The 27,335-nt window shown below is 43.3% G+C and overlaps 1 protein-coding gene across 7 annotated transcripts in view; it reads right to left on the minus strand.

Annotated features, from left to right (window-relative positions):
* The window catches only part of LRRC8D (leucine rich repeat containing 8 VRAC subunit D), a 50,876-nt gene that overhangs the window by 11,541 nt on the left and 12,000 nt on the right, over positions 1–27,335 (minus strand). For 3 of the 7 annotated variants that reach the window (XM_067001215.1, XM_067001217.1, XM_067001216.1), the window contains exon 3: positions 10,660–10,705. The exons of 1 other annotated variant lie outside the window; for it this stretch is intronic. In XM_067001215.1, coding sequence (XP_066857316.1) covers positions 10,660–10,663 — 4 coding nt within the window. In that variant the 5' untranslated portion in view covers positions 10,664–10,705. Of the gene's footprint in view, positions 1–3,399; positions 3,867–4,439; positions 4,465–10,659; positions 10,706–17,172; positions 18,089–27,335 lie in introns of those variants that run through there. 3 more of the 7 variants (XM_048059058.2, XM_013177949.3, XM_048059060.2) reach the window with 3 other exon arrangements.

A 27,335-nucleotide genomic window follows, 5' to 3' on the forward strand; every position in this document is an offset into this window, starting at 1 on the left:
CTCTTTGACTCCTCCATCCCACTGCTCAAATTGCACGACTATAATTCTGGACATTCCCTTAAAGGGAATATAAAATCTCTCTGATATAGACTGCAAATAAATTCCCCAACTGGAGAGTCAGCATCTTTATGAACAATATTGACCAGACTGACAGTGATTCAGTAAATGAAAAACTATCAAAACCTAGTTCCTTTCAGACTGCATACAGACGTGTTAGGCTCCAGTACGCTGGAGACAAAAATAAGATTCTTGCTTTATAGAACTGATGTCAAATTAGTACTCGTTTACAAAAAATGTTCTATAATTTTATTTATTTTTTTAAGTCTTCAAAAATTCTGCCCTCCAAAACCGGTCTTTTTCAGGTTGTATAACAATCTAACCTACTTTTGGATCCTGCTATTTAAGTGTTTACACTGAATCTTCCTTGTTTATCAGCTCTTTGGAAGTCTAGTGTTATACATCACTCCTACACAGATGGTTTTGTAATCAATGTGGTATTTAAAAAACAGTATTAGCAGCCATAATTTCCCTAACAATAAACTCTCAAATCATACATCATTCTTCCCTTGCTGTAAATCACCAGAGGTCTGTTTAAGGATGACTTTCAAGATAGAAGTCCGACGTTGCATTTCTGACTACTTCCCAAAAGGCACCCGGAGGCTATTAACACAATTAACTCGGTGTTCGCCACATGCGGGCTCCATTTCCACTGAGCACAGAAAACGAACCACTTCCCGCTTGCCTGCTGCGCTATTCCAGAGCAATTCTCTTACGAGAGGTGCTGCTTTGACCAAAAGTACAAGCTTAAGATTTTATTCACATTTATCCCCAGGTTTCAGGATGTAGTGCAGGGGCTCAGCCTCCTCCAGAATACCACTTGTCAATTTTTGACCTTGAAAAGCTCAGAGAGATCCCAAGCTGAACATTCAGCAACGCTGTGCTCCTTCCTCGCAAGTCAGTAGCATCAGAGACCATAAAGGGAGTGAGAGAGGAAATAGGAGAAGGAAAAGAGTGGACAGGAGAGTGGTCCTCAAGCATCCCTCTGCACAGGTCTCTGTGGCTGCTGAAGAGCTTGCTACGATAACTAGGCTCGATACGGTTCAAGTCAGATAACCACGTGTGATCTTACCATTCCGAGGCTAGCCACCCAGCAAGGCGACAGGCAGGAATCCCAGACGTATGAATAATGAGGCTGGACCTCAGCAGGGTTAAATACCGAACTTACTCATATCTCCAAGCAATAGCCCATGAGTGCACAGACGTAGACAGGCAATTTCTCCTCTCCGGAAGAACATGAATCTTGTAATGCACAACTGCCTAGACAGAAATCTTAGAGCAGAGTAACAAATGGACCTCGCAGATGACGGCACCCCGAACCCTAGCTCGCTGCTAGGAGCACTGTCGTTACACCACACTGGTCCACCCGAGGACACACACCACCAGCGATGGAAACAGCGACAGTGGGGCACAGTGATCAAATTCCCAGCGGTGTTTTCTCCTTTACCTAAGCAGAGTAAAGCAAAAGGCAGGGAGCAGACACTTTGGACCCCCCTGCAGATAATTCCTAAGGCACATCCCAACCAGTAATCCTCACAAGGCAGCCTGCCTCGCCTGCTCAAGACCCACAGTCCAACAAAGCTCTCTCAAAGACACAACGCAAAGTTCCTGCAGCTGATTTAACCTGTGCTGACACGGGCATTCAACGTAACTGGAAGTTACACCACACAATAAACTATAACGGCTGTTTGCACTCAAGAGTTAGACATCTAATCCCTTTGCCATATCAAAATCTGCTGCTCTCCTATCTTGTAGCCAGTGATGTTTCTCCAGTGTTTTCACAACTGCTATCAGAAGTGCAGGAACACACAGAAAACATCTGGTGCTTCTACTGACCAGAGCACTTGGGGAATTTATCAAGATGCAAAAGCAAACTGCACCAAAATAAAAGCACATCTGGCAATTCCAGTCCCTACAGCCTGCTTTTAATCACACACACACAAAAAAAGATACAATTTAAGAAGTCATTAAGCAGACTGGAGGACAAAAAGGGAAAAAAATAACTAAAACTGTATTTCCTTTTTAGTTCAGAAATCTGAAAAGCAGAACGGTTCAATGTTGGTTTTAGACCCTGAGATGTTATTTAAATTTGCTTTAACATAAGTAAGCTCACATGGCTATGAAGATGCTTATATAAAATTACTTGATCTTGGGTAGAAACAGCACACAGCAACTCACGCAATTGCTCTGAAAAAATATTCTTTTCTGATCTACAGCCACACACGCTGCCAGCCTCTGTCTCATCTTGTTCTGAATTTCACTTGGAACTGGGGCAACTTCAAAAGCTGTAAGAAATTGAACTTGGCAATGAGTTGCTCATTTGGTGATTTTAAGCCACAGCCTGTGAAGATATGAATCTTACTACAGGAGATATTAGTACCTTTAACTACACACCCTAAACATACAGCAAGAATAGGAAGGAGTGTCCAAAGAAAACAAGACTTATCACTGCAGTTCACGTTGCCGTAGGTTTTAAAAGTCCCTCTTGAGAGGGGAGCTACCCCTCCACCCTGACTCATGGTACTTAAAATCTAGGTTTACCTTCTGATGGGAATATGGTTTAGAAATGAAGTAAGCAAATTTACTGAGTAACTGAAGCCAGTTACTTTCAGTGACTACTTTCCTTTTTTTCCACTTGTAATGGATGTGCCAGCAACCTTGCTCTGGAACATTTACAGCACCTTCATGGAGATCGAGGGCCAAGAGCAGACAAAGTTCCTTTAGCTAAAGCACAGGGTCCACTGTTCCCTACCTGCGCTGGTTCATCTGTGCAGACAGAACAGCAAACACAGTGACTCTCACTGGGTTACATATTAAACAAGTTTCGTACAGACGATTTGCCCACAGATGAAATACTGCATTTGAAGTACTCCCACTGACACTTTCGTCAGCTAAAAGTGATGTATGAGAGGTCACACAAATTAAGTAAAAAATAATAAAACAAAGGCAAATTAAAACACACACAGAGAAGCGCCCAGCGACACAAAAAGCTGCATGTAAACACCAGCCTCCTACTTGCATATCGAAGTTCCTCATTTCTGCCAAGATCTGCTCTGTGGCAAGAGCAGAGTGAAGGTGTGCCAGCGCAGCTGAGAACCAGGATGTGCAAGCACACTTCTAAAGGGACAAAATTCAGACTAAGCTCGCACACAAACATCATGCAGCTTCTTCTCTCCCCCGGGAGAAGGGGCGACTTCCTCACTCAAGCTGTACAGCCACATCACAGAAACCACTCAGGATAACTACCAGGCAGCCTCTGATCCCCCTCCCGCCACGCCGTGTCCCTGTCCTGTCCCCCAGGCAGACACCAGACACCTACTGACAGTCTGCTCCCAACCCTACCTGCTCCTTATCGAGCAAAGAGATCTTCCGTGCTTCAGATGTCTGTCAGATGGGTAACAACGATGATTTCTCTGAAACTCTGAACAAGAGATGAAGGATGACTTATTAATGTTACCACATTCCTGCCAGGCTTCCAATAGCTGAATCTTCAGTGGTTTCATGCCAGGACAAAATGCCTGCAGCTCAAGTGTTTATCCTCAAAGAGATTTAAGATTACTCTATTTCTTTTTCCTCGTCTAAACTTAAGCTCCTTTCCGTAAGAGGTAAGCTATTTACTTAAGTCCATTTAGTCCCATAATTGTCTGGTTCAGGGTGTGTACTTCAATCTCAGTACTTAAGCATAAAAAAGGGATTATGCTACCACACATCTTTTGGAGGCTGGAGTTTTGAAATTTTACTCAGATCCAGACAATCTCCTTTGTTTTTATGCTGGATTTTCCCCAAACCCCATTCAAAATCTTGCATTAAAAACAGAATGAAGCGCTCCAAAAGACTTGCCATCTTTCCTGAGACTGCTGCATACCTGCCCTAACAAGCGAGCTTCCAGCTCTGCAAAAAGGTTCAGTAAGGCTCAGTTGTGTTGCTTGCTGCTATTCACCAGCACCAACATACCCACACGACCTCCAATTTAAATATTTACTATTGTTAAGTTTATATTATGATTTGACCCAAATGTTCCAGCTGGAATTGTAACCTCTGCACCATGGGCTCTCCTGCAGAGGGTGGGCAGACAACCCTTGCCCCAGAAGGCTTACAATCTACGTGATTATTTGTTAGGTGATGATAAGCATGCTCATGGCTGTAAAACTTACAGCAAGAAAACAAAAACCATCAGGCTTCCAGAAAAAGTGGAATAAGATTGTGGTTAAAAGCATAGTCAAATTTAATATTTTATGAAATATCTTTGAAAAGTCTTAACATTATGTCCAGATAAATCCATTCATAGTTACAACATTCCTATATACTCCTTCCTATTGGTTTGAGAACGATACTATCTCAAAAAAAAAAAGGCACAAAATTTAACAGCTCTTGAAACCTACCTTTTCCAGTCACATCTGTCTTGACAAAGAAGATTCATGAGTATGTACTGCAGTTTAACTCAAATAGCCAAAATAAGATTATAGAAAAGAGAAATTATATTCCACCTCATCTGTGGACAGATCTCACTCCAGCTCCAGCAGGAAATCCAGCCGCATGCTCTCCTCAGCACACGTGAGAGCATAAAATCCATGCCTCCTGGAAAAGATCGCCCACTGCAACTGCTGCTCCCTTTCCAGACCTTATCGCCTCGCCACGATTACTACAGCCTTGACCACATACTCGTAATAACTTTTTTGGCAGCCACCTTCACAGACATCCAGTCATGCACCATCTCACCGTCTGGGCTTTACAACTGACGTGCAATCTGCCTGGCTGGCCAAATGGGTGAACCAGTCCATGGAGGAAGCTTTTCTTTTTGTGCAGGCAGTGCTTCCCCCTCACCCCACGTGCTTGCCACCTGAGCTAGTTTTGGCAAGTAAAACAGCACAACAGCCGCTCCCCAGCTGCTTCTGAAATAAAAGGAGAGTTGCCCTGTCGTTGGAGGAAAACAAATCAGTCAGGGTTTTGTTGCCACTGTTTCCACACGCAGTCAAACCAGATCATTTTCACATCCTCCAGCAGGCCCAGGAGGCTCTGAGTAAAGCTCAGGTACACAGCAAAGCAAGCTCGCAACGAAGCATTAGCATCAGACTGACCCGGGAGAAGGGTTCTTTCCTTTTAATCATCTTCTAGCCTTTCCCCCAGCATGCCAAGATTTCAAGAAGCAGGGTAAATGAAAAGCCTGAGCTCATGTAAGTATCTCACCGCTGATCTCAGAGCCCTGGCTCTGACTTCCACCAGGCACAATCCAAGGGAGGTGCGAGCCAGCCCCTCGCTGTCCTTGTCCTGTGCAGAACAAGGTGAAGACTCAGGACTTGTCCTAAGGCAAGTTACTCCATAGCTTCATTTCCAGCGGTATTTCTAGAAGCATGTGCCATAGGACAGGGCATCACCTACTCATATATGCAAAGCAGGAGCAATGGAGCCAACACTGCTTTCGTCTCATAAGGGCCCAGAAGAGGAGCTGCAGGGTGGCAGGCAGGACGGGCTCCTCTCCCCCAGACATGCACAGACTTACCTGGCACTCCCCAGGTGATGGGGTGGTGGGACACAGCCCCCAACCTCGTACAAGACAGCCTAGAGGCAACCTGCAACTATCAGGGACATGCAGGGGTTAATTCAGCGCTCACTCTGTGTTTGAGGTTACTGACTTGACAAAAAGCAAAAACACAAAATGGCCAAAGTGCCCACAGTAACACCAGCCACGTATAGCTTAATGCAAACAGTCTTTGATATGCCAGATCTACTCATTAGTTTGACTAGCAGCATCTTAACAAGGATCTAGTCAAGAACATCAGGACAACTAGCCAGCTGCTTTATTTGTACGTTCCTGCTATCTCATCTGAACACTTGGATGGCTGCCTGCAAACGTGGGCGTACAGCAATAATATACATATGACTACATTCCCATAAACTGACAGTTGAAAGCTTAGGATTTGTCATGGCCAGACCAAAACATGAACAAAACCATTCATTTCATTTATAATAAAAGTTTTGCAACAGCCTGTTTTTGACCAAGAAATTTTGTATGCCAAATTATGTCTCATATCTTTTGTAAAAAAAAAAAAAAAAAGAAAAGTGTTATCAAGGCCCAGAACACTGCCATAGTTTTTGTTCCCCTTTAGGCTGAACAGCAATTCTAATCTCTGTTTCAAGTTCCTCAAGGGCTAATAATATAAACCTGATCTCCTAGATGTAAAACCAGCAACCAGCTTCGGATTACCAAACCTTACTAAGTCCTTCCTTTCAGCATTCACTGAATGCCCCTCCTTTAAGGAAGCCAAAGCGAAGGACCACCCTCTGCCTCATCACAAACCTTGGGGCACCCACACAGCAACAACTCACCTTGCAAAACAGACCCCAAATGGTGACTCGAAGAAGGTTACGAGCTACTGCTGTAAGCTGCAGGTTTTTGCACGTGGACGCAGCCATATCCATGTCCACAGTGAACTGGTTCTGGACCACACGGACTTCGCACCAATACCAGAGCTGGATCTATGTTCACCACACACAAGCAGGCTGTTTTGGTTTGGAGCTGAGAAAGGGAAGGGCCAGTAGGACAGCTGTCAGACAGGCAGTCGGACAAGCATCTTTCTTTAGGCTTGATGGGAACTTGCAGTCTTGTCCCAAAATAGGGCTAATGGCTTGCTGTGCTGCCTGCTCTGATATGAGCAGCAGAACTATCCTTGGGTTAATTTCTTTTTTTTTTTTAAATGACAGACCATTATGACAATCCTGCTCCTGACTCATTAGGGGTGTCCTCTCTCTGTCTGATCACACCATGCATCAGATGCCACCACCTTTCACAACGCTTGCACTGTATGCTCTGTGCTCCTCATTCAGCCCCTTGCATAGCACTCAGCTCTGGGTCTTGGTCAGAGTTCCTTGCTAATCAAACAAAAAGACTGTGACTTCTGGACAAACACCTAGACTCTGCTAGCACTTTACACTTATATTGCACAAAAGATTCTACTTCCTATTCTGTATTAAGGCCTTCCTGCATCGTACATTGTGTAATCAAAGTACCCTGTCTGAAAAAGATTACAGCCCCAAAATTCAGTTGAATTGTGTCAGACTTCATACTGCATAACACGGCTGAGTGTTTCAGGAAGGCAATAGTTTCAAGCTTGACCAACTGTAAAAGGAAAAAACTTCAAGTCTATGCCATGGACTTGAAACAAGAATTAAGCTCTTTTTATCTGCTATATTAGCAACATTTTGACCACAGGAAGAGTCACAAATTAAAGACATCCACAAAGAATTTAAAAGTATTAGCAGTGTGTTGCAATTATTCCTTATCATGTGATTCCGTTTCAAAAAGTGATTTAGCAAAGATATAATCGCAAAATATAAAATAGCAGAAAAATCTGCTGTTTCCACATACGTGTAATTTTCACAAATACACTTTTTCTCTTCTGTTATCAGCGCTCTTCCTCAGATCTGTATGTTCCCCATGGTTCAAACGTAAGCCTAAGACAGTGGCTCACTCACTCCAACCACACCAGGATCCTTTATCTAGCTATGAGACACCGTGTACGGTCTTCAGCAGCACAAGGGCCTCACAGGCTACTGCCGTGCATCCCAAGTAGGGAGCACAGTGGAGGTTTCTACTTGCACTTAATCTGATAATAACACTTCTTAGCCCTCTGCAGAGACTTACGTGCTGAAGCTGGTCGTAGTCACTGATACTTGTTCTGTCAAGTTAGGAGAGAATGGACTGTAATAGAGCTGTACTTCCAACACTAAAGGGGGAAGATACAACTGGCTGCGTAAGTACAAGAAACAAATGAAATGAGTAATCATGAAGTGGCTTTAAAACAAAAACAAACCCCCCATCAAAAGTCAGAACACTCATGGATGTAAAGGCCAAAAGACTTAGACTACAGGATCTTAGTTATATGAATATGAGTAACAACGTGACCGTGAGTCATTTTATTAAGGAATCTTCACTGCCTTCCGTTAACCAAAAAATTGTGTAATGGCACGCTTGAAATTAGCCAGTTATATAAAATAACTTTTCTTCTGAGTTGCTGTTTGTGAATAGCTGCAATTTGAACAGAGATGTGAATAAAACCTCTTCTACCCCCTCACTGTGTAACACAGAATTACAATGACAGTATCTTTGCAGTGAGCAAAAGCATAAGCAGCTTAACATGTAAAGTTCAAACTTTCAGTGTTAGACTTGCATACAAGCTTTACAGTTAGGAGCTCTGCACCGAAGGCAAAGGTCAGCCAGGGACAATTGATGGAAATTGAGAATCTCCAGGTCACGTTGCTGCAGCCAGCTGCTGGGGCTTTGTGCTGGCCTCCTCTGAGGCGGCTGTCACCGTCAGAGCCAAACAGGCCACAGGTCCGATCCTCCAGCTCCCAGACAAGGTCCCCCTGCCAGCTAGAACACCATCCCACCGATCACCACAGGCCAAACTATTTCTTCTTAGTAATTTAAGTCACTGAAAATCACCGGGTATACAGCTATGAATTACCACAACCATATGTTACAAACCAATATGGCCAAAATATAGAGAAATAACTGTATTTTGCTGCTATAAATTAAAGCCAAGGGATCTCTAGTGTCTTCTAATACACAAAACCAAAATGCCAAAGCACGTTCCTTGGTAAAAGCCCGAAGACCACTTAAAGGTCCAAATTTTCAAGATGTCTTAGACTACATAACTTATTTTATTACTCCTCCCCCTCAAACAAAGTACAAAAGCAGCTTCAGTTTCCTCTGTGATCAGTTTTTACTCCTGGAACTCCTGTGGGCAGACAGGAACAGCAAGAGCTGTGAATACAGCTTCTATGTGGCATTAACTGAACGTCTTTAATTTATGATTTACGATTACAATATAAACGCACACATACACAGATGTCTCTTACGGACCAAGCCATCTTTCCACAGTTAGTAAGTGATGCAATTTACACAGTCATCACAGTCCAGATCAGACCAGTGTCACTGTAAGACATCACGCAAGCAATACAATAGCATGTACTGAACAACTACTGAAAACTCATTTAACAAATAAAATCTGTCTCGTAAAAAAATCCCATGGGAGTCTTTTGCTGCAGTATATCATCTGTGTTTCAGGCTCAACATTCCCAAATATTTAGTGTTTTCTACAACAAAGAATTTGTGTTGGAGTGACTGCATGCAGGGAGAAACTGCCTTCATACAAGAGCCACAAATTATCATGCTTATCCTGTGTCTTGGTGCAGCTCTTCAGAGCTAATTCGTAGCATCTATGACTTTAACACTGTATTTTCCTCTATTTAAAGTTCCAGTATCCCTACTTGATTGCTTTGCCATAGTACTGCATCAAGGTAAATAGTCAGCCCAGGGAGGTATCACTAAGCTGCTAATTTTATCCTAGCACAGATCAAAGGAAGTCCACTCACTGGTCCCACCTTTGGGCCAGGAATGGAACGACCACAGGATAACCATTTGTACTTGGGAGGACAGAGAAGCTAAAGAGCTTGATCTCCTGCGCTTGCTCCAGTTTTAAAACTTTTGTTAAAACCCTCTGTTTTGCTTAAAACTCTCTGCAAATCAGCAGATTCTTTTCCACACAGACTCTTGGAGAGTGCAAATACATGGGTCACGAGAGATGACCAGGAACGGACTGGGTTTCTTTGAGCGCGTACATGTGTTTCAGTGCGGACACAAACAGCAACAAACACAGAGGAGTTTTCTGTTGTCCAGGTGATACCTCAGGAGCATACTGAGGTGCCAACAAGGCTGGCTGAGCCGCTCCTGCCTAACTGCCTACAGCCTGTACTCGTACCTGCCTGTCAAGGATTTCTGTCTATTAGGAGCTACCAGATGCATGTGTCGTAAAGTTATGGTTGTGCATGTGTGTGCTTGCACATATCTTTGGGAAGGGGAAAAAAATGGAGGGGGAAAAATAGAGTAATGAAACTAGAAACACTTGAAACTCAATGTAAGAGCAGATAGAAGCTTTCTCCAACACACACGTCAGGAGGTAGCTAATAAAGGAAACTGGAGACTTTTGCTTATCGAAAAAACACAGCCAGGCCTTCTTCCTTCCACATCTTAAATCTCCTTGCTTCACTCCCTTTCCTCTGTCCACTTATAAAGACATCAATCCCCAAAATAAAGGCCTTGCATTTTCTCTGCAGGTCAATTCCTTTAAATACAATGGAGTGACACTGTACAAGCATGATCCCTGAAAAGCTGAATGCTCAAAACCAGTTTGTTACTCTGACGCATGTATCCTCGGTTTGTGTATCAGCATCTGTGCCCTGCAATCAGAGGCACAATGACACATTTTAGCAGGCAGGGTGCGTTCTGCCTTTATCACCACCTCCCCTTGATACACACACCCTCGGTGTTCCTCCAGCTAGTGCTACGCTCCTTCTCATATTAAATTTAGAAACAGACCTCTGAATCACCAGTTCCTGTTGTTAAAAGTAGCTAGAAACAGATGTTACAGCAAAATACGTTTCCTAGTAAACAGTTATAGAATAAACAGCCCACTACATTAGACCCCATTGCTACAAAATGCTTTTAGACCTTAGAACAAGGGATTTTATAGATTCACATTAAACTAAATAGTTAAATTCCCTGAGATCTCTAATCCTTCCTAGAATCACATTTACTCTTACCCATAATGATATCATGTGGCAGAGAGTTCCAGAGGTTAACCGTCCACTATAAAAAAACAAAAACAAAAAAACATGTTGCTTATAAACTCATTACTGGAGAGCGTCCCATTGCACTTACTCCATCCATTCTACTTGTCCCTGTCACTTCTTCAGATGCATCTTCAACAAGAGGAGCAGAAAGATCTGACCTACTACCTCGGCAAGAGAAGAGCAGCACAAAAATACCCAAACTGGTTATGTGCCAAGATCACCAGTTTCAGGTACAGGAGAGCAGAGTTCGAGCAGTGCTGCACACAAGCCAATCCGCCCTGCAGACCCGAATTACTACCTAGCATAAACAAAGTAGAAATGTTTCCAGATCTGAGTCCATCAGTTTCCAGCTGAAGAGTATCTGAGATGCTGAATCCCATGGTTAAGAAACTCTTCACAATCACTTGTGGACTCCAACATCTTCTGTAGCTCTCAGAATACTTAAGAGGAAGTAGCTCTCCGGCCAGGAGGCACCATCCCTGTATATGCTCCACATGTATAAATACATACATGCATTACATACTTTCCATCAGCGAGTCCAGCTGGTGCCCAAGTGTTTCAGCATATGAGGAACATTAGTTCAGGTTTGCATAGTTCTCTCTATGAATTACTGATGCCGGGGGACAACGCAGACCACTATATGCTATTATTGCTGTATTTAGCCCAGAGGACTGTACGTAACTGTAAGCTAAACCTTTGTTTGCCTAACATAACACTTCCAGAGAAGCTTTCAAGCCCTGGGAACATTTTGGATAGAATCCACCATTTCCCTTCGTCATTTATTTGTTCCAGTGCTTACTCTCTCTCACCGTTACAAATGCATGCCTTATTTCTAATTGCCCAATTTCAGTTCCCAGCCATCAGCCGTGAGCTCTGTGTTATGCCTGTCTCTGTTAGCCTTTTAGCATCCAGCGCGCTGTGCTCTCCCTCAGAAGGTGCTTGCCTCCGGTTATCAAATCGCCCCATTTACCTATCAAGAAACGGCTGACCCAGCAGCAGAAGGAGCTCTGCAGGCTCTCCTTGTAGAAGCTGAAGACCACCCAGCCTTCAAATATCTCCTCTGTCTCCTTTCTGAGCTCGCTCCCTTTCCCACCAGGCTGCCCCCAGCCCCAGAGCCGTACCGTACACCACTCCAGCACCGCTCTCACCTCCTGTCCGCGTTGCTCCTACTCGCTCACGCACCGCCCTGCAGAAGCAAGAGCGGTCGTGTCTTATTTACTCACCGCACCCGCACCCCTAAGGACCTTTCTCCCTGGGTTCCTGTTCGGTCACTGGGCTGCAGCACGACATCTGCAGGCCCCGTGGTCTTGCATCAGACTAATTTAAAACACACTTTTGATTGATACAGCTCACAGGAATCCCCAGACTGTTCGGTACGCAGTGCCGTGCCCTCACTTACCGCGCTGCCTAGCACGACGCTGCCTGCCGACTGCGCCTCAGATTCTGACCCTGTCTCCAGATACCCGATGAAAATGTTCAACAGAATCTGGCCTCACCTCAATCCTTAAAGCAGATGTCTAGAAGCATTCACAGTTGATAATGATTCACCGCCAGTGACTAACTTGTAAACGTCAGTTACTCAGTTCTTAATTCAGGCGCTTTTGCAATACCACATAGCACCAACGTGTGCGGACAGGAGTCCCAGAAGGGTACGCCAGAGTCCTACCTGGCTGCCTCCGCTGGAGGCAGGGAGGGACCGCAGGTAGCAGACGGAAGGAGCAAGGGAGCGGCAGCATCTGCAAGGCAGGACTGCCCCCCTGCAGCTGCACAGCTGCCTTTGGCAGGCATAGCTTCGTTGCATCTCATGCAGATCCCTCTCCCAAGTCAAACCTGGTTTCCAGCACGTCACCACATTTGCTAAGATGCATTTCCCATGACCTGCAACACACTGACATTAGTCTGTCTAATGTCTTTATCGACTGAATACAGCATTAACTTTTCCAGTATCTTGATGAGGAAAAATGCCACCCCATCTGGAATAGGGCTAAAACAGTCACCCACCCTTCCCTTCTCTGGCACTGTTAATTCTACAACCCTCTATGTCAACAGTTATTAAAAATTGTTGTCTGCAGGCCTGCAGAATTTTCACAGTAAGCTCTTCTTAACAACTGAGTTACAACTCTGCTAGTTTGCATATGTCTACCCCCAGAAATTATTAAATCCTTAATTAATAAAGATTCAAATAAATTCATCATCTTCTGTTAAAATGGCACGGTATCAAATTCTGCACCTTCTCAAATACAGGAAAGTATTAATATTTCTATTTTTCTTGCATGACCTATTTCATTATCTTCATCTGATAACTTGGATTATTTGTTTCCTAACACTTAAGATATAAAATATATGTGTAGTTAATTCCCTAACTTATTTCCTTACTTCTAATGTGCATTAATTCTCATGTATTCATTGTCCCCTAAATTGCTGTATTTTGCTTTGAAATGTCTAGATGTGTCCCAAGCCAGAGGGCTGTTAGCCTGGTTGTTGTCTTTTTTTTTTTTCCTCCCCCATTTAAACCAGAATTTCAGTGTTTTGGCTACTTGAAATGTTCTTAGAGATCACCATTTCCCATTCACACTCTTCTTCCTGCAACAACATTCACTAAGCTCTCCATGATGACAAATACGGTCTTTTGAGGCATCAAGTATGTATTTCCTTGGGATTGCTTTCTGTTTATCCATCCTTTACATAACTGGGCCAGAGTCAACAAAACAAAACCAACAAGAGTGCGCTACGGGAGGCAAACCTGTATGTTTGCTGATTAGCCACTTGGGACATCTACAAAAAACATTTTAGGAAAAAAAAATCTGTATTTGTTTCTCCTGTTCTTTGACTTTAAAGGTAAGGCATTCACCAAGCCACCAATTTGATGAGTCAACCAAAACTGGACAAAGGACACATTCAGGCTCTTCCTCATCAGCCTGACTCTCAGCCAGGTTAAAAGCCTGTGCATGCTACCAGCCATCTGCTGCTTTTTGGATGAATGAGGCAAGGCGAAAGGAACTGGCCTCAGACCTATTTGCAGTCTCATCAGAGAAAAAAAGGCAATGCAAAGCACACGCACTCTGCATGTAGATACAACACTCCTCATCCACCCAAGGGAGAAGCATCCGCCCTCCACCTGGATTTGCACATGCGGTGGATTAAGCCTTAGTAAAGAATCAATCCTTAGCCTCGAGGACCAAACCTTTCCCAGGGCAACAAAACGATGTATTCACCAAGAAAACCACAACATTTGGTTTTGTAATTGCCACACCAGTACGAAAAATATTGAGAACCTTCCAATCTCAAGCATAACTTGATTTAAATAAACATGTTCACGATTCATATGCCATGAACTGTTAAGCGTCCTAGAAGCACATTGGCACCAGCCTACAGATGTAATTCTGCACTTCAGCACACCTGGACTTCTCCCTACAGTCAAGAGAGTCCCACATGGCACCTACAAGCACCTACGTACATGCATTTAGTTAGAGCAGAAATTCATTATGATGTTTAGCAAGAGTCTACATTCAGTAGCTGAAAAGGAAATAACCTAGGTACTTGCCGCACAGACGCTGCCACTCACTTTGCACAACCAAAACTGACTGAGGAAAAATACATACTGTATTTTAGGCATTCACTCTTCCTATTAAAGCACCAGAGTGAGAGGGAAAGCGAAGGAGGGGAAAATGGACTGTAAATGTACATCAAAAAGCAAAAGGGAGAGCCCTGCCCATACGTTCTGCAACAAATTACCCCTAAATTAGGCAGCAAGTATTTGAAAGCATCACTCTGCTCAGACAGTTCAGGCTGTGAAGTGTACACTCCCTGGGCTGGATTCCTCTGCTCCCTGCTCTCAGGCTTGGAGGTAAACATTATCATGCAGGTCACCAAAAGCCTCAGCTCCTAAAACTTTCAGCCCCTTTTTTTACTACACAGATTTTGCTGAAGTTCTCTGCTTTGTACACATACCTAAAAATCTTTCTATGGGATGGGAAGAATCTCAGTTTGGGCTGCAAGTCCAAGACCTACAGAGAGGGCTTGTACTCCTCCAACTTCCTCCATCTTCTTCCCCATCAGCTTAGACAATTCTCACAAGAAACCAGCAAACAGACTTCACCCACCAAAAAAGTGCATTCCGTTGACTATGAAAGATTCGATGAGACCTAGAAGTTTCTACTAAAACTTTCAGTGATCACACAGTTAATTATAGTTTTAGGAGGCCATAACAATGCTTCAAAAGTCTATTGCACACTGAAGTCAGTCCACATTCCTCTCATAATTCCTGTTTAAGGTTAGCTGGGTTGCTTGAATATTAAATTCAGATGAAAAGTACAGAGTGATTTTAAAATGCAAGTGCTATTCCTGACTACTAATACTTCTGCATCCACATAAACCTTTCGAAATCCTTACGACCAGACTTCCTATATAATATAATCCACTTTGAGGCTCTGTCTGCATAAGGCATTTCAGATTACTTGAGAGAAAAGCCATACAAATTTAAAAAATGGATTGGTTAAACTGCTTGGGACCCTCTCCAGACACTCTTTTCCAGAATCTGACTAACTCTCCATCATTCTTCCTCAGAGATGTAAAGCAATCCACTTGAAATTCACACCTTAGGCTGACTCGAATCATTTCTCAACAGCATGTGAAGACAAGCCCTTAGCTCCAGAACCACACACGGGATTTACTCGGGACTAACTGTTCAAAATATCCCCCTCAGGAGACAGGCCCAGACACCACAGTGCATCACGATGCTGCTTCAACACCAAACACATCTAAGAATGCAAGAAACCACACAACCATAAAAGCTTGAATTCTGGTAAATAAATTCATGACTGTGTATTCGCCAGGTTTGCTTTAGATAAGGATTTCTGACAGGCACCTAGCCTTAGTTTAAAGCCTCTTATTCTGACGCAGCCTTCCAAGATTTCTCCACACCCTCCCTCCCGTTCCCTGCGAGCTGCATCCCCCAGCTTCTCTTTCACAAACCTGCCCTGCTGAAACCCCAGCCTGCCGATGCTGTGTGCAGCCTAACACAGCACAGCAGCGACTGCGGGCCCTTGTTGTGGGATTTTAGGCATCACCTGGAAGACAACAAGCAGCAGACCGAACAGGAACTCCAGGTTCAGAGCCAGCAGACGTGGCTTCGTGCGCTCCCGCCCCCGCAGCTCAGCCTGCTCTGTTTTTTCCTGGGGATACATTTTCAGATCCCAGCCACGACCTGCTGCAGATACAAATCAGCTTTGCTCATCCCACAGTTTTGTCACTGACAAAAAATAGCTCTGGAGGGAGAGGAGGAGGTTTTCAGCTGTTTTCTTCTCCATTCCTCTCGAGCTGTTCCCTCTGTCCTCTCCCAGCTTTTATACCTTGTAATATGGGATAAGCCATTTTCTCATGTTCACAGCTCAATGTCAGAATAGCTGTTTTCTTATTCTACAGAGACTGTAAATCCCCACAGCTGCCTTTAAAACAAATTCAATAGTAGCCACAATGTTCCAGCAGCACCTCGACAACACGATCATCAGGCTTTTCATGGGGAAGCTGAAAGAAGCCGGTGACTGCTCGTTTCCTCACCGAAGGCAGCCCTGAGATGCAGCTGGGGCCACACTGGAGCGGTTTGGATAGATGCTTCGCCTCGGTGCCACCGATACTCAGAGTTCAAAACAACAGCAGGAGAGGGACATTTTCCTAGGCAGCATCACAAATACCTGGTTTTAAAGATGGCTGGAAAGCACGTAATATACTGTTCTTCCATTTCTCATGAACAGTAACCTTATTCTTCCCAAAACATTGATCAACATTTGATCTTGTTATGAACAACTCTGAGGCCTCCCCCACAGAGCATCTAGCTGCATCGCATTAAAGCCGTTCCTTTCTCCTTGCCTCTAGCATATTCCAGGCATGTAAACAACTCTGCTGTGCACACAAGCAAAGTCACAGCTAGCCAGCAAAAGCTGCAGCAAGGGCACCGTAGGAACCAATCCAATCCTAATAACCAATTATTTTCATAGAGCACTGTATTTATTAACTAGAAGCCGACTGCTATTAATGCAAATGTACAAGTGAAAAATGATTCTATTAGAAAAGCTGAAGAAATATTTTAGAAAATTATTTTTCACGGATAGAGTCATGTTTCACAGGCTTAGTTACCCCCCTAACCAAGACACACAAGAGGAGTCAGTCTGAATGATCTTCAAAGGAGGTTTCTCAGCACTATAACTGCAAGAAGTGTGACAAGAATAGAAGAAAGGCAAGTGTCAGAAAATCCAAGCAGGCTTACTATCTGGGGATTTCCTGGTTGATGCAACATCACATGACAGGTAATGTTTTTGGAGCCAGGCCTGAAAACCTATGGGAACTATTTGCAGTTCATAATTAAAAACAAGCCCCACACATACCTTAGCACTCATTCAGAAGTGAAGTAATTAGAAGAAGATGGATGCACTGTTACAAAAGTTACCAAGATTTACAGCAAAAAAGCACTGTCTCGCCAGTTACCGTGTAATGTTAACTCTTGCTTTACACTCTCTGGACCACGCGTACCAGGCAAGCTACCCTGGTGGGACCCGCTTCTCTGGGCAAGTTTCAGCTGCCAGATCCATCCCCTTTTGCCACGCAATGCCCTTGCAGCTCTCTTGCTCAAACCACACATCTCTCCCCACACACAAGTCTGCGAGTAGGAAACATTGAGGTCTGGAGGAAACACAGGTCATCTCTGACCCCTATCTCATCCTCCCACGGGTTCCGAGCTGATCCCACAGGAAAAACGAATGTAACTGCAACTAGGCCTGCTCAGGGCCTTCTCTGCGTTAGGAGGCTTCCAACGGCAGGGATCCAGGGAAACGGCTCTGGAGCTGTGAGCCGAACACTGCGCCAGCCTCAAACAGCAGCCAGAGCAGCCCGGGGCACCTTGCGACCTCTCTTCGTGACCAGAGCAGTCACACCATTTGTCGCCTCTGAGGTTACAACAGAGCCCTGCAATTCCTTGCTTTCCTCTTATCCACACCGACTCCACAAACTGGAGCGAATCCGTTACGGCCCAGCACCCGCTGGCTTCCGTGGCTTGCTTCGCATGCTCATGAATGTCAGGCTATATAAATTCCAGGCCTCGCTTCTTCCTTCCACAATGCAAAAATTGCCCTGTCGCACACATCCTTCTCCCCTCCCACTTCTTGTCAAATTTCGCTGCCCGTACTGCTGCCAGAGCAAGTTTTATCTCCATGAAGCCAGGAAGCCATCCAGTTCTCCCCAGCACCCCTGAAAAGCAAACTGCTTTCTGTCCTCTGCTGCCCGGCAGCCGAACGCCCACTCAGCCCAGCACGTGGCACTTATCAAGGAGGCTGTGCGAGAGGAAAACAAGCATTCAAGGTCTAGTTTCACACACAAAATCGCGTATCCCTCCTTACAGCTAAGATTTCTTCATCTTCTAGACATTTCCCACCTTCAACATATTTAACACAAATTAAAAAAAAAAAAAGCCTTCCCCTTTCATATTTTACGTCAAGGCAATGAGTGGTTGTTTTATTACCAAGGCAAAACGATTCCTTTGACAAAAGTGGAGTTAGCTCCAACGCTATGCGTGCACAGCAGTCCTGCACTCTCCTTTTCCACTCTAAAAACTCTACTTGTGGTAATTCCGTACCAAACATAATACACATTATGAGGAATTCACACGGCACTGCAACTAAATTAAACTTCTGACTAAGGTAAATTAAAGTTCATGGTTAAAGCAGGCGAAAGTGTATCTCAGCCTGCACATTGGAAGATTCAGACAACTCTTTACAGACTCAGGCCTTGAGAAGTGCAAGGTTCAGCTGCTGCACCCTGTGTATCTGACAAGATGCACGGTCATAAATACCAGCACCAGAAGGTTGTAGCTCCATCTCAGTGCCAAATATCTGACGGCCGTCTCCTTTTTAGAGGAGCATGGTGAGAAGGCTATAGCCTAGACAGAACTAACAATTTAATTACAAAGGGGGACACTCCGTTGAACTGGAAATGTGAAGCAGTTCAGGTGAAAATTATGAATTATAGTGACAGCCCGAATTAAAAATATTACAAATTTTCATTTACCATTTATGGTTATAATAAAGTAAAAGTGAAAAAAGATCAGAGTGTTTGGGGTTTTTTTTTGTACGTTGTTAGCAAACAAACACTTTTGGCTATATTCACTATGCACAAAACACATTCAATATTCAATATCAAAAATGCCCAGCACAGGGCATAGCATGATTTTAATTAATAAAAAGACAAAACTCGGTTTATTACCTCTTCAAGGATCAGAGTCACACGATGTGCCTCATATCAAAGATTTGCCCCAGGCAGAAGCACTCAGAGCACATCAATTTACATCTTACAGGATATCAAAAGGATGCTGAAACTGCTGCACCTTTCATGAATTGGTTTTGATCGACCCCTTGTTTTAGGCCCACTGCAGATGAAAAACTCAAGTAGAGATTATTTAAGCTAATTTAACTGAATTCAAAGGGCCAGTTTTGAGTCATCCTGTCAGGGTCACACTGCGGCCTGCAGAGTTCCCCAGTTTTACCACTAACCCAGCATAAATGCATAAAGGCACCATGGCACTCGGGTTTACTGTTAGACCCCCAGCTGAAACACAAACCTGTTGAAATATAAGGCCTTGACTGACATGTGCTTGTTGTGGAAAAGCAAATTAAATCGTATGCAGGAGCACACGAACACTGAAGAGGGGATTATGGCTCTTCAGGAAGCACCTAGTGCACCAGTGCAACCCAAAAAGGTTAAGAAACAAGTATAATAAACCTTCATATTTGCACCCAAAATAATGGAAATATTTGACTCCTTCAAGGTGCCATAACCTCCTAGGAACACTTCAAATTAATTTGACATTTATATCTTTATAAATAATGCGAAAACAAAAGCATAGGGAAAGCAGTATTTGCAGTTTAAGCAAAGACATCAAAACAAATATGTCCATAGCACTCAAATGCTAAACTACATGTGAGAATCTTTTGAGTGGTTGAAATCTGGGACACAGAGGAAAGGCCTTCTTGTTTTTAAATTAATTATTAATCAATCTTTTCAGCCATCAAATCCCTGCAATGACTCATCCACTTTCTTTACCAAAGTCTAAACTGTTACGAGAAGATAGCAATTCCACTTGTGCATTACCCTCCTGAGTGCAATTCTTAACCCTGCATATGAGAAAGGATTTTAATAGGTTCATTCCTCCCTCCCAAAAAAAGATTATGTTCTCATTGACCCTGAAAAGAATAACACAAAAAAAAACAGAAGGAAAAACAATATTTAGAATTTTTACCTTAAGAGAAAGAAGATAAAGTCCACCTCAGTTATGAATAAGCAAAACCAGCATTCTTCTGGTGATGGAAGTACTTGAAGCAATGAGAAAATTCACATCACCAGAAATCCTCAATAAAAATGCCGTTAAATAATCCAATGCTTTTACATTCATGCAGACAATTCGTACTGCCTGTAAAGGAATTTAGCTTTATGGAAACATGGTTTGAAAGGAGGTGCTTTTTAAGCTTACAAAATGAATGACTTGATCCTACACCCCACAGCCACCTAAACCTCTTTTCAGAGTCAGCAGCTTTATTTCGTGAATTCAGCTGCAAGACTGGAGCTCAGCTGGAGATACCTACGTACAGAGCTTGCTCTTTTCCTGCGCTAAAGTTGTATCAGAACGTTACAACACGTTTGCATATCTCCCCCACACATGGAGGGTTTTTTGCCAGCAATAACATGACAACAGCATCAAGGCTGAGAAAACATACCAGACAGATAGGGAATGAGAGGGTGGAGTTTGCTGCAGGAACACCCAGACTGAAGTCCAGCAGCTCCGGGGGAAGGTGCTGCCTTTCTACCGGCCTGATGCCTTCCTATCGGTCCCACTTTCCAGTGGGAAATGTGAAACTCCTCCCAGGAAATGAAAAGCTTCCTATAGTTTCTCCCTTCTCCGCAGCCTCTCTTCTATCAAGAAAAGTGATATCACTCCACCCTTTTTCCGTAAGGATGGTTTCCATTTTTCCCCTTCCACTATGTTCAGCCTTGTGGCCACAGTGGAATAGGAAGGAAAAAATTAAAAAAAAAAATCTCTGCTGGGTGCTCTTCCCTAGTCTCAAGTATAGTTTCCCTGGGAATATTTCCACTGGCAACCCACACTGCTGTCCTTGATTTCAATCACACAGAAGTAACATGAAATTCACACGACACTTGTCAGTTTTACAGCCACACAAGTTCTGCAGTAACATCACTTAAAACAATCAGACCTTCTTCTTTTACCCTAGCAAAGCTACATAAAAAAAAAATTTACAGGTAGCAGACCTGTTGGAAGAGTTTGATTTACACATTTGTGCAGCTATTTTCAGAAAAGCTTTTGGTTAAAAAAAATGCTGACAGTGCTGCAGATTTTTGGCACCTTACCTCCTCCTAAGCTGCCACAAAAAAAAAAAAAAAAGTACATTGATCCAAGTACAAGGAAGCAAAAAAATGTTACCATCAATCACAGGAAGGTACCTGATCTGCCACAAATAAAGTGTTACCAAGGTGTAAGAATAAGTAATAAGTTTCAGCGATCTTGAAAGTCAACAGTGGAATCCAGTGGAATAATACAAGGTGCACTCCACAATAGAAATTGTGATTTGAAAGCTCAAGTTGTACAGAGCCTTGGCCTTCCCCTGATTCTTGCCAGCTGCCCATTTTTCCCAGTCCTACCCCACCATGGTATCCCAGTGGAGCAGCTTGGAAAAATACACAAGCTGAACAAGTTGATTAATCTGAAACTCAAGAAAGTCTCAATCATCGTGTAGGAAAAAACTGAAAGCAGGCCCATAAAAGTAAGGCAGCATAACAATAGCAGACTAAACACAACACCCCCCCGCCCCAAATGATTAAAAATCTTTTATTTACCATCTTGTTACACAGTTACAGGGAAAGTGCCCTTGTAGCACAATTTGACAAAGGCACAACTAGAAAGCAATGAAACAACCGAACACTACATTTGCCACTGCCAAATCAGGCTGAGTACAAACCAGGTACACAGGACAACGCTCTGCGCTAGAAGGTTTTCTGACACCAGCATGCTCAGGGAAGATCTAAATTGCGGTGGACTGGGGAATGGAAAAATGCAGAACCACATGAAAGAAAGGCAAACCCTGCTTACAAAACAGCAATGAGTCAGCTCTTGAGGACTGGTCTATGACTGCTCTAAAAACAAGATGCACATTCCTAGTGTGATTTCCAGTTATACAGAATGAAAACAAGCCCTTCCCATACACACGCTTTTAATTTGGTAGGTGATATTTCAAAAAGGTATCAAGAAACATCAGCAGGATTGTTTAACCCATTCAAACTTCAGAAAACATTTTCAACAAGTGCTGATCCACACAGCCTTTTAACCCTGTGTGCATCAATCCACAGTCAATGCACCCAGTAAGCAGGAAACACTCAAAGCCCTGGCTTCAGATCAATCAAAAACAACTTATCTTGGGGATACCTCCAACTGAAAAAGGTCATTGAGTTATTTTTAAGAGGCTCTCCTTCTAAAATGCCATGACCTCTTAGCCCGCCTAGTTCCGTCATCTTTGATCAGACCATCCAGAAGGCCAAGAATATGCCCCAAGGCCTTCTCTGACAAGCTGTGACACTCAGCCTGATATGATGCTGGAAGTAACACTAAGTTACACGGCTACTCTGAGCATTTAGTTGGAGAGCCCCACCCTGTCCTCACTGAAAAAGCAAAGACAGCTTTCAGGTTTTCCTAACCCATCTCCCCTTCGATGAGTGCCCTTGGCTCCAAGCAGCTCTCCCGTTGACCGCGTTACAGCTCACTTTGTTGATGGGGGCTTTCTGGTCTTTTGCTTTCCTGTTGCTGTCCTTGTTTTCAGATGTTATTAGTGACTGGGGCTTTTCTCGGTATATTGACTTCTTCTAAAAAGTTAATATACACTCCAAGAATTACTGCAACACATGCAGAAAAACACAGGTCAGGCAAGGCAGCTCTATCACCTTACTTTGCTGACACGTACTAAACCAAGGTGCTGGCCGCTGAATACCATGTCAGCATACACCGCAAGGAAGCAGCTCGTCCAACCCCACCCAGAAGAACAGAAACCTTTAAACTTGCTCATTTCAGGGAAAGGATAAAAGGTTGTTTCAGGTGCTGTTTGTGCACACTGAATCCCTCTGCCAGGTGCTGCAGTTTATCATTACTAAACACTTATATTGCAGAAGTACTTAGAGGCCTCAAGTAGGTCAGGGCCTCAGCATGCAAGGCACAGGATATACACATAATACATGACAGCCCTTGCCTCATCATCTTTTTCTATATCAAGTGTTTGTCTCTTCCCACTAACAGCTATGTGAGCAACCCACACAAACAAGAGAAACTTGTGACTATGCAAAAAAAAACCACCAGCCACAAATTCCACCAACTACGTACGTGTTATCCAACATACAAGAGCTACAAGTGCTATTCAATGTGCACAGAAGAAATTCTTCTCCTCGTTAGGATATTTCATGTGAGGGTCTAGAGAAAAGTCTTACGAGGAACGGCTGAAGGAGCTGGGGATGTTCAGCCCAGAGAAAAAGAGGCTCTACAATTACCTTAAAGGCGGCTATAGTGAGGTGAGGATTGGTCTCTTCTCCCAGGCACTAAGTGATAAGACAAGAGGAAACGGCCTTAAGTTGTGTCAGGGGAGGTTCAGGTCAGTTATTAGGAAAAAATTCTTCACTGAAAGGGTTGTGAAGTATTGGAATGGGCTGCCCAGGAAGTGGTTGAATCACCACCCCTGGAGGTCTTCAAAGCATGTGTAATGTAATGCTTAGTGACACGGTTTAGTGGTAGACTTGGCAGTGCTAGGTTAAAGGTTGGACCTGATGATCTTAGAGATCTTTTCCAACCTAAATGAGTGTATGATTTAGCTAAATGTCAAACCAAAGCATGCTTGGGGCTTTTAGTTCGGCGTAACTCCAGTAATTATAACAAAGACTGAAGAAGTAGTTGAAATAAGCTTTGCTAAATGCTTATGGATGAGAGCTCCAGTTCTCAGCCTCATCCCTGCCGGTCTATGCATACTGTTTTAGTGAAAGTCACAGTTCCTCTATTGTTACTTTCAGATTGAACACTGGTTGAGACAGAAGTTGCATGAAACCAAGAAATACATAAGTATGGAAGTTACAGGAGTTGTAGGGAGAAAAACTACAAACATAGTGCTAGAAACACATTTGCATATCTTAAATCAGTTGCATTAAAGAGGAATGAACATACTATAAATTTCAAATGATGCTTAACAAGATGATAGAGCTCTATGCACCCTGATTATTTCACCAAGCTAACTGTCAGTCATTCCAGATTGTCTTGATCTAAATGCTCATACCAGGACAGCACAGCCCCCAGAGGTGGACCAATACGTTACCCATGCTCTTTACTCCACACAGCTGCCCCTATTGATGCCTCTCTGTGGCACCACCCACCCAGCTCTGCCACCCCAAACACTCACCCACATCCTAGAGCACTTCCCCGCAGCTGAAAAGCACGGGGGACCACCAGCTCCAGCTGCAAACTACAGGCAGACCCTGAGTTGCAGTCCTTCTGCAAGCAGCAATTTTTTTGTTATTTTTTTGAATATTTCAAACACAACATCATTAATAATCACTAAGTTCCTTACGTAATTTGAACTGACCAGAAAGATGGGCTTTGCAGGCAGCTTGGAGAAACATTTTACTTCAAAAGGTGGCAGATTCAGTTTAGCAGCAGAAAATTACATTTTTTTTTTTCCCACAGCTCTTGCAGAAGATATGAGTTAAGGGAATGGGAAAGAGACTGATGCCTTACTGATCAAATCAATTCTAATTATGCAGAGAAAACTTTTCTACAGCTTCCAATTACACTGAGCAAGAACTACTTCATGAAATGCAAAGTCAGATAAGTGAGAAGTTTGGGAGCTCAACAACAACAGCCAGGTTTGTTATATTCAATCACCAGATGCAGTAGAATGTTACAAATGCAAACAAACTCTAGCATTTGAAATAATAAAAGAAATGTATTATTCATTCAAATGTAAAAAAAATCTAAAAGGACTCATAAAAAGCTGTGAACAGAGTGACACGATATTACAACTAAACCACAGCAACATTGAAATAATTGGGCAAAGAGCTGTTTACTTTTCCACTGCAAATCCCTCTCCCCCCCCTCATCTTTACTGTCTGAGGTGCCAGACAATAATGTCACCAACTTTTTATAGTATGTCCTTTTCACCACCAAGAAGTGGAAGTACAACATTACTATACAAAATATTAAGCAGATCTACATAAAATCAAATCTTGGAAAGGAAAACTTCACCCTTCCATCCCAATCCCTTCTACCGTCCTTAACTGCTGGAAGCGCTTCACTTCCCAGCAAGATTAAATAAGGTCTGGCTGAGGATAGGCATACCTTACCCCTGATAGTCAGCTTCACTACACCAATTTCATGCTCTTGGAGCATGAAGCCTCCAAGACAACAAACACAGTGATGGTGCTGCCTTACTCAAGAAAGCATCACCTACCTAAGAGAAGGGATGAAGCTTGAGAGAGTGACAAGTTGGGGAGCTCCTTCCACCTATCCATAACGTACCTCCTGAGATTCCAGTGGAGAATTCAGAGAAGGATAAGCATTTCAAAATGACATCATATTGTGTCAAAACACATAGCTAAGATTACTAAAGTCTACTGAATTTGCTTTCTATCTACTTGAATATAGGTCCATACAGATGAAAGCATTACACATAACATTACTCCATTAAAGGTTTAAAGAACTGCTAAGTTTTGACCTTTGTCACACACTCTATGCTACAAGCAGGTTTGCTGACAAATATCCATACTCCACACCCTTTCCTCCCGGAGGTCCTGCAGTTGGTACTGCTGCCCACAGCAGGGGGCCAGGTCCGGACTCCCAGAAGAACCAGCCGGCCAGAAGCGGCTCAGCTTGCAGCAGTCTGGCTGTGGGGACTGGCCTTGGTTGTCACTGATGAACAAGCCTTTTGTCTATTCAAAGCAGCATCAAAGCTAAAAACAGCGGAAAAAACACCAAAGTAAGGTTATTTTCCAGTTTCTGAGTCTAATGTTAGCACTGAAAATTCTGCATGACAAACATAACTCTACCAGTAGGAAAGAAAAAAAAAAAGGTAACGTGACATGGAAGTAGCAGTCCTGGAGCGATGTACATAGAGGTCCTTCTCATTGCAAAGAAGCAGTTGAAATAAAATCTGTGCTGAAACCTATGAAAAAAATGTTCTTCTGCTTTGAGACAACCTTGACAATAACACAGTTGCAGACATAAAAGAGTTTACTGTTTTGGGATGAATTTCAATTTAATTTACTCGCAAATTAACTGAATTCTAACTACCATGTCTGGTATTGAAAGAAATGCACGCACATGCTCATTTGGGAAAAACATCCCTTGCTCTCCAGTCCCCTCACCACATGCTGTGCCTGGTTCCTCTGGTGAGGCAGTGCAGGACATGGGGCCAGCGTGCTTCCTCCACCAGCCGCAGCCCCCTCAGGCTCACCTTGCGTTAGATTTACGTTCCAGCTAGCGCCAAAAGGGATCCACTGCTGGCCAACAGGCGACGCTGGTTGCACCTCTGTGAGAGTATATTTAAGAAGGAAAAACCTGAGAACTAATGTTTTGTCTTACACCACCCAGATGTGCAACGTGCTGCAACACCTGTCAGCAGGACACAAGAAATCAAAGAAGAAAATAACCAAGCGAATCTTTGCCTTCCTCAGGTCCCTTTCATTCTAATTCTAGAAGGTCGGCACTGCCACTTGCTGCATGCACGTGGTAAACAAATAGCTCATACAGACAAGCTGTTTTTAAAACTTATCAAAACCACATCAGTGAAATGTGATTTAAAATAAATGAGCTGTGTTTGAGGATATCACTATTTCCCCTGGCACTTCATGAGTTTGCAGCTGCCGAAATTCCTCTTAAAAAATTCAAAAGGGGTTTCTAGACATAAATTTTATATATTTATATTTATGCATACACATTTCACCCCAGTTACCAGACCAGCCCCTAGCCACACTTTAGCATGTTGCTGATTTAGCTGTATCAACCAAGAATCCGTCTTCTCTCTTGCCAGCAAAAACTTACTGTAGAAACCTTTCTAGTGGCTGCAAATTTTCTTCTGCCTGCACAAACTGTTCCTTTCATAGCACCTGGTTTAAACAGCACCAGCAGAAAAATCCCTCTCATTGCTGTAGGGGCACCTCAGGAGGAAGTGGTGAGACAGGGTAAAAAAAGCTTGCATGTGGGAGGGGTGAAGGAAAAGGAGAGCATTGCATCAGCACAGCTTACATCCACAGAAAAAGGGAGGAAGTGGTAACTGCCATCACACCAGGTTTGTGCCAGTAGAAACTAAACTGCAAAGTCAAAATCCTGCCACAAGAAGTAACGGCAACAGACATCTGCACACAGGTCAGAATCACCAACTTTATTTTGACATGGTGTCCATTTGGATTTGGATTTCATTTTGGTTTCTATTTAGATTTTTGTCATATTTTGTGTATAATGTGTAATCTTCCCAAATTAAGGGAGCCCAAAAATATACATGCAAGCTATTCCATTATGTCAAGTGGATACTAATCTTATTCCACACTTCCCCCAGCAGATGATT

The sequence above is a fragment of the Anser cygnoides genome, chromosome 8 (genome assembly GCF_040182565.1).
Source record: "Anser cygnoides isolate HZ-2024a breed goose chromosome 8, Taihu_goose_T2T_genome, whole genome shotgun sequence".
NCBI classification, from domain to species: Eukaryota; Metazoa; Chordata; class Aves; order Anseriformes; family Anatidae; genus Anser; species Anser cygnoides.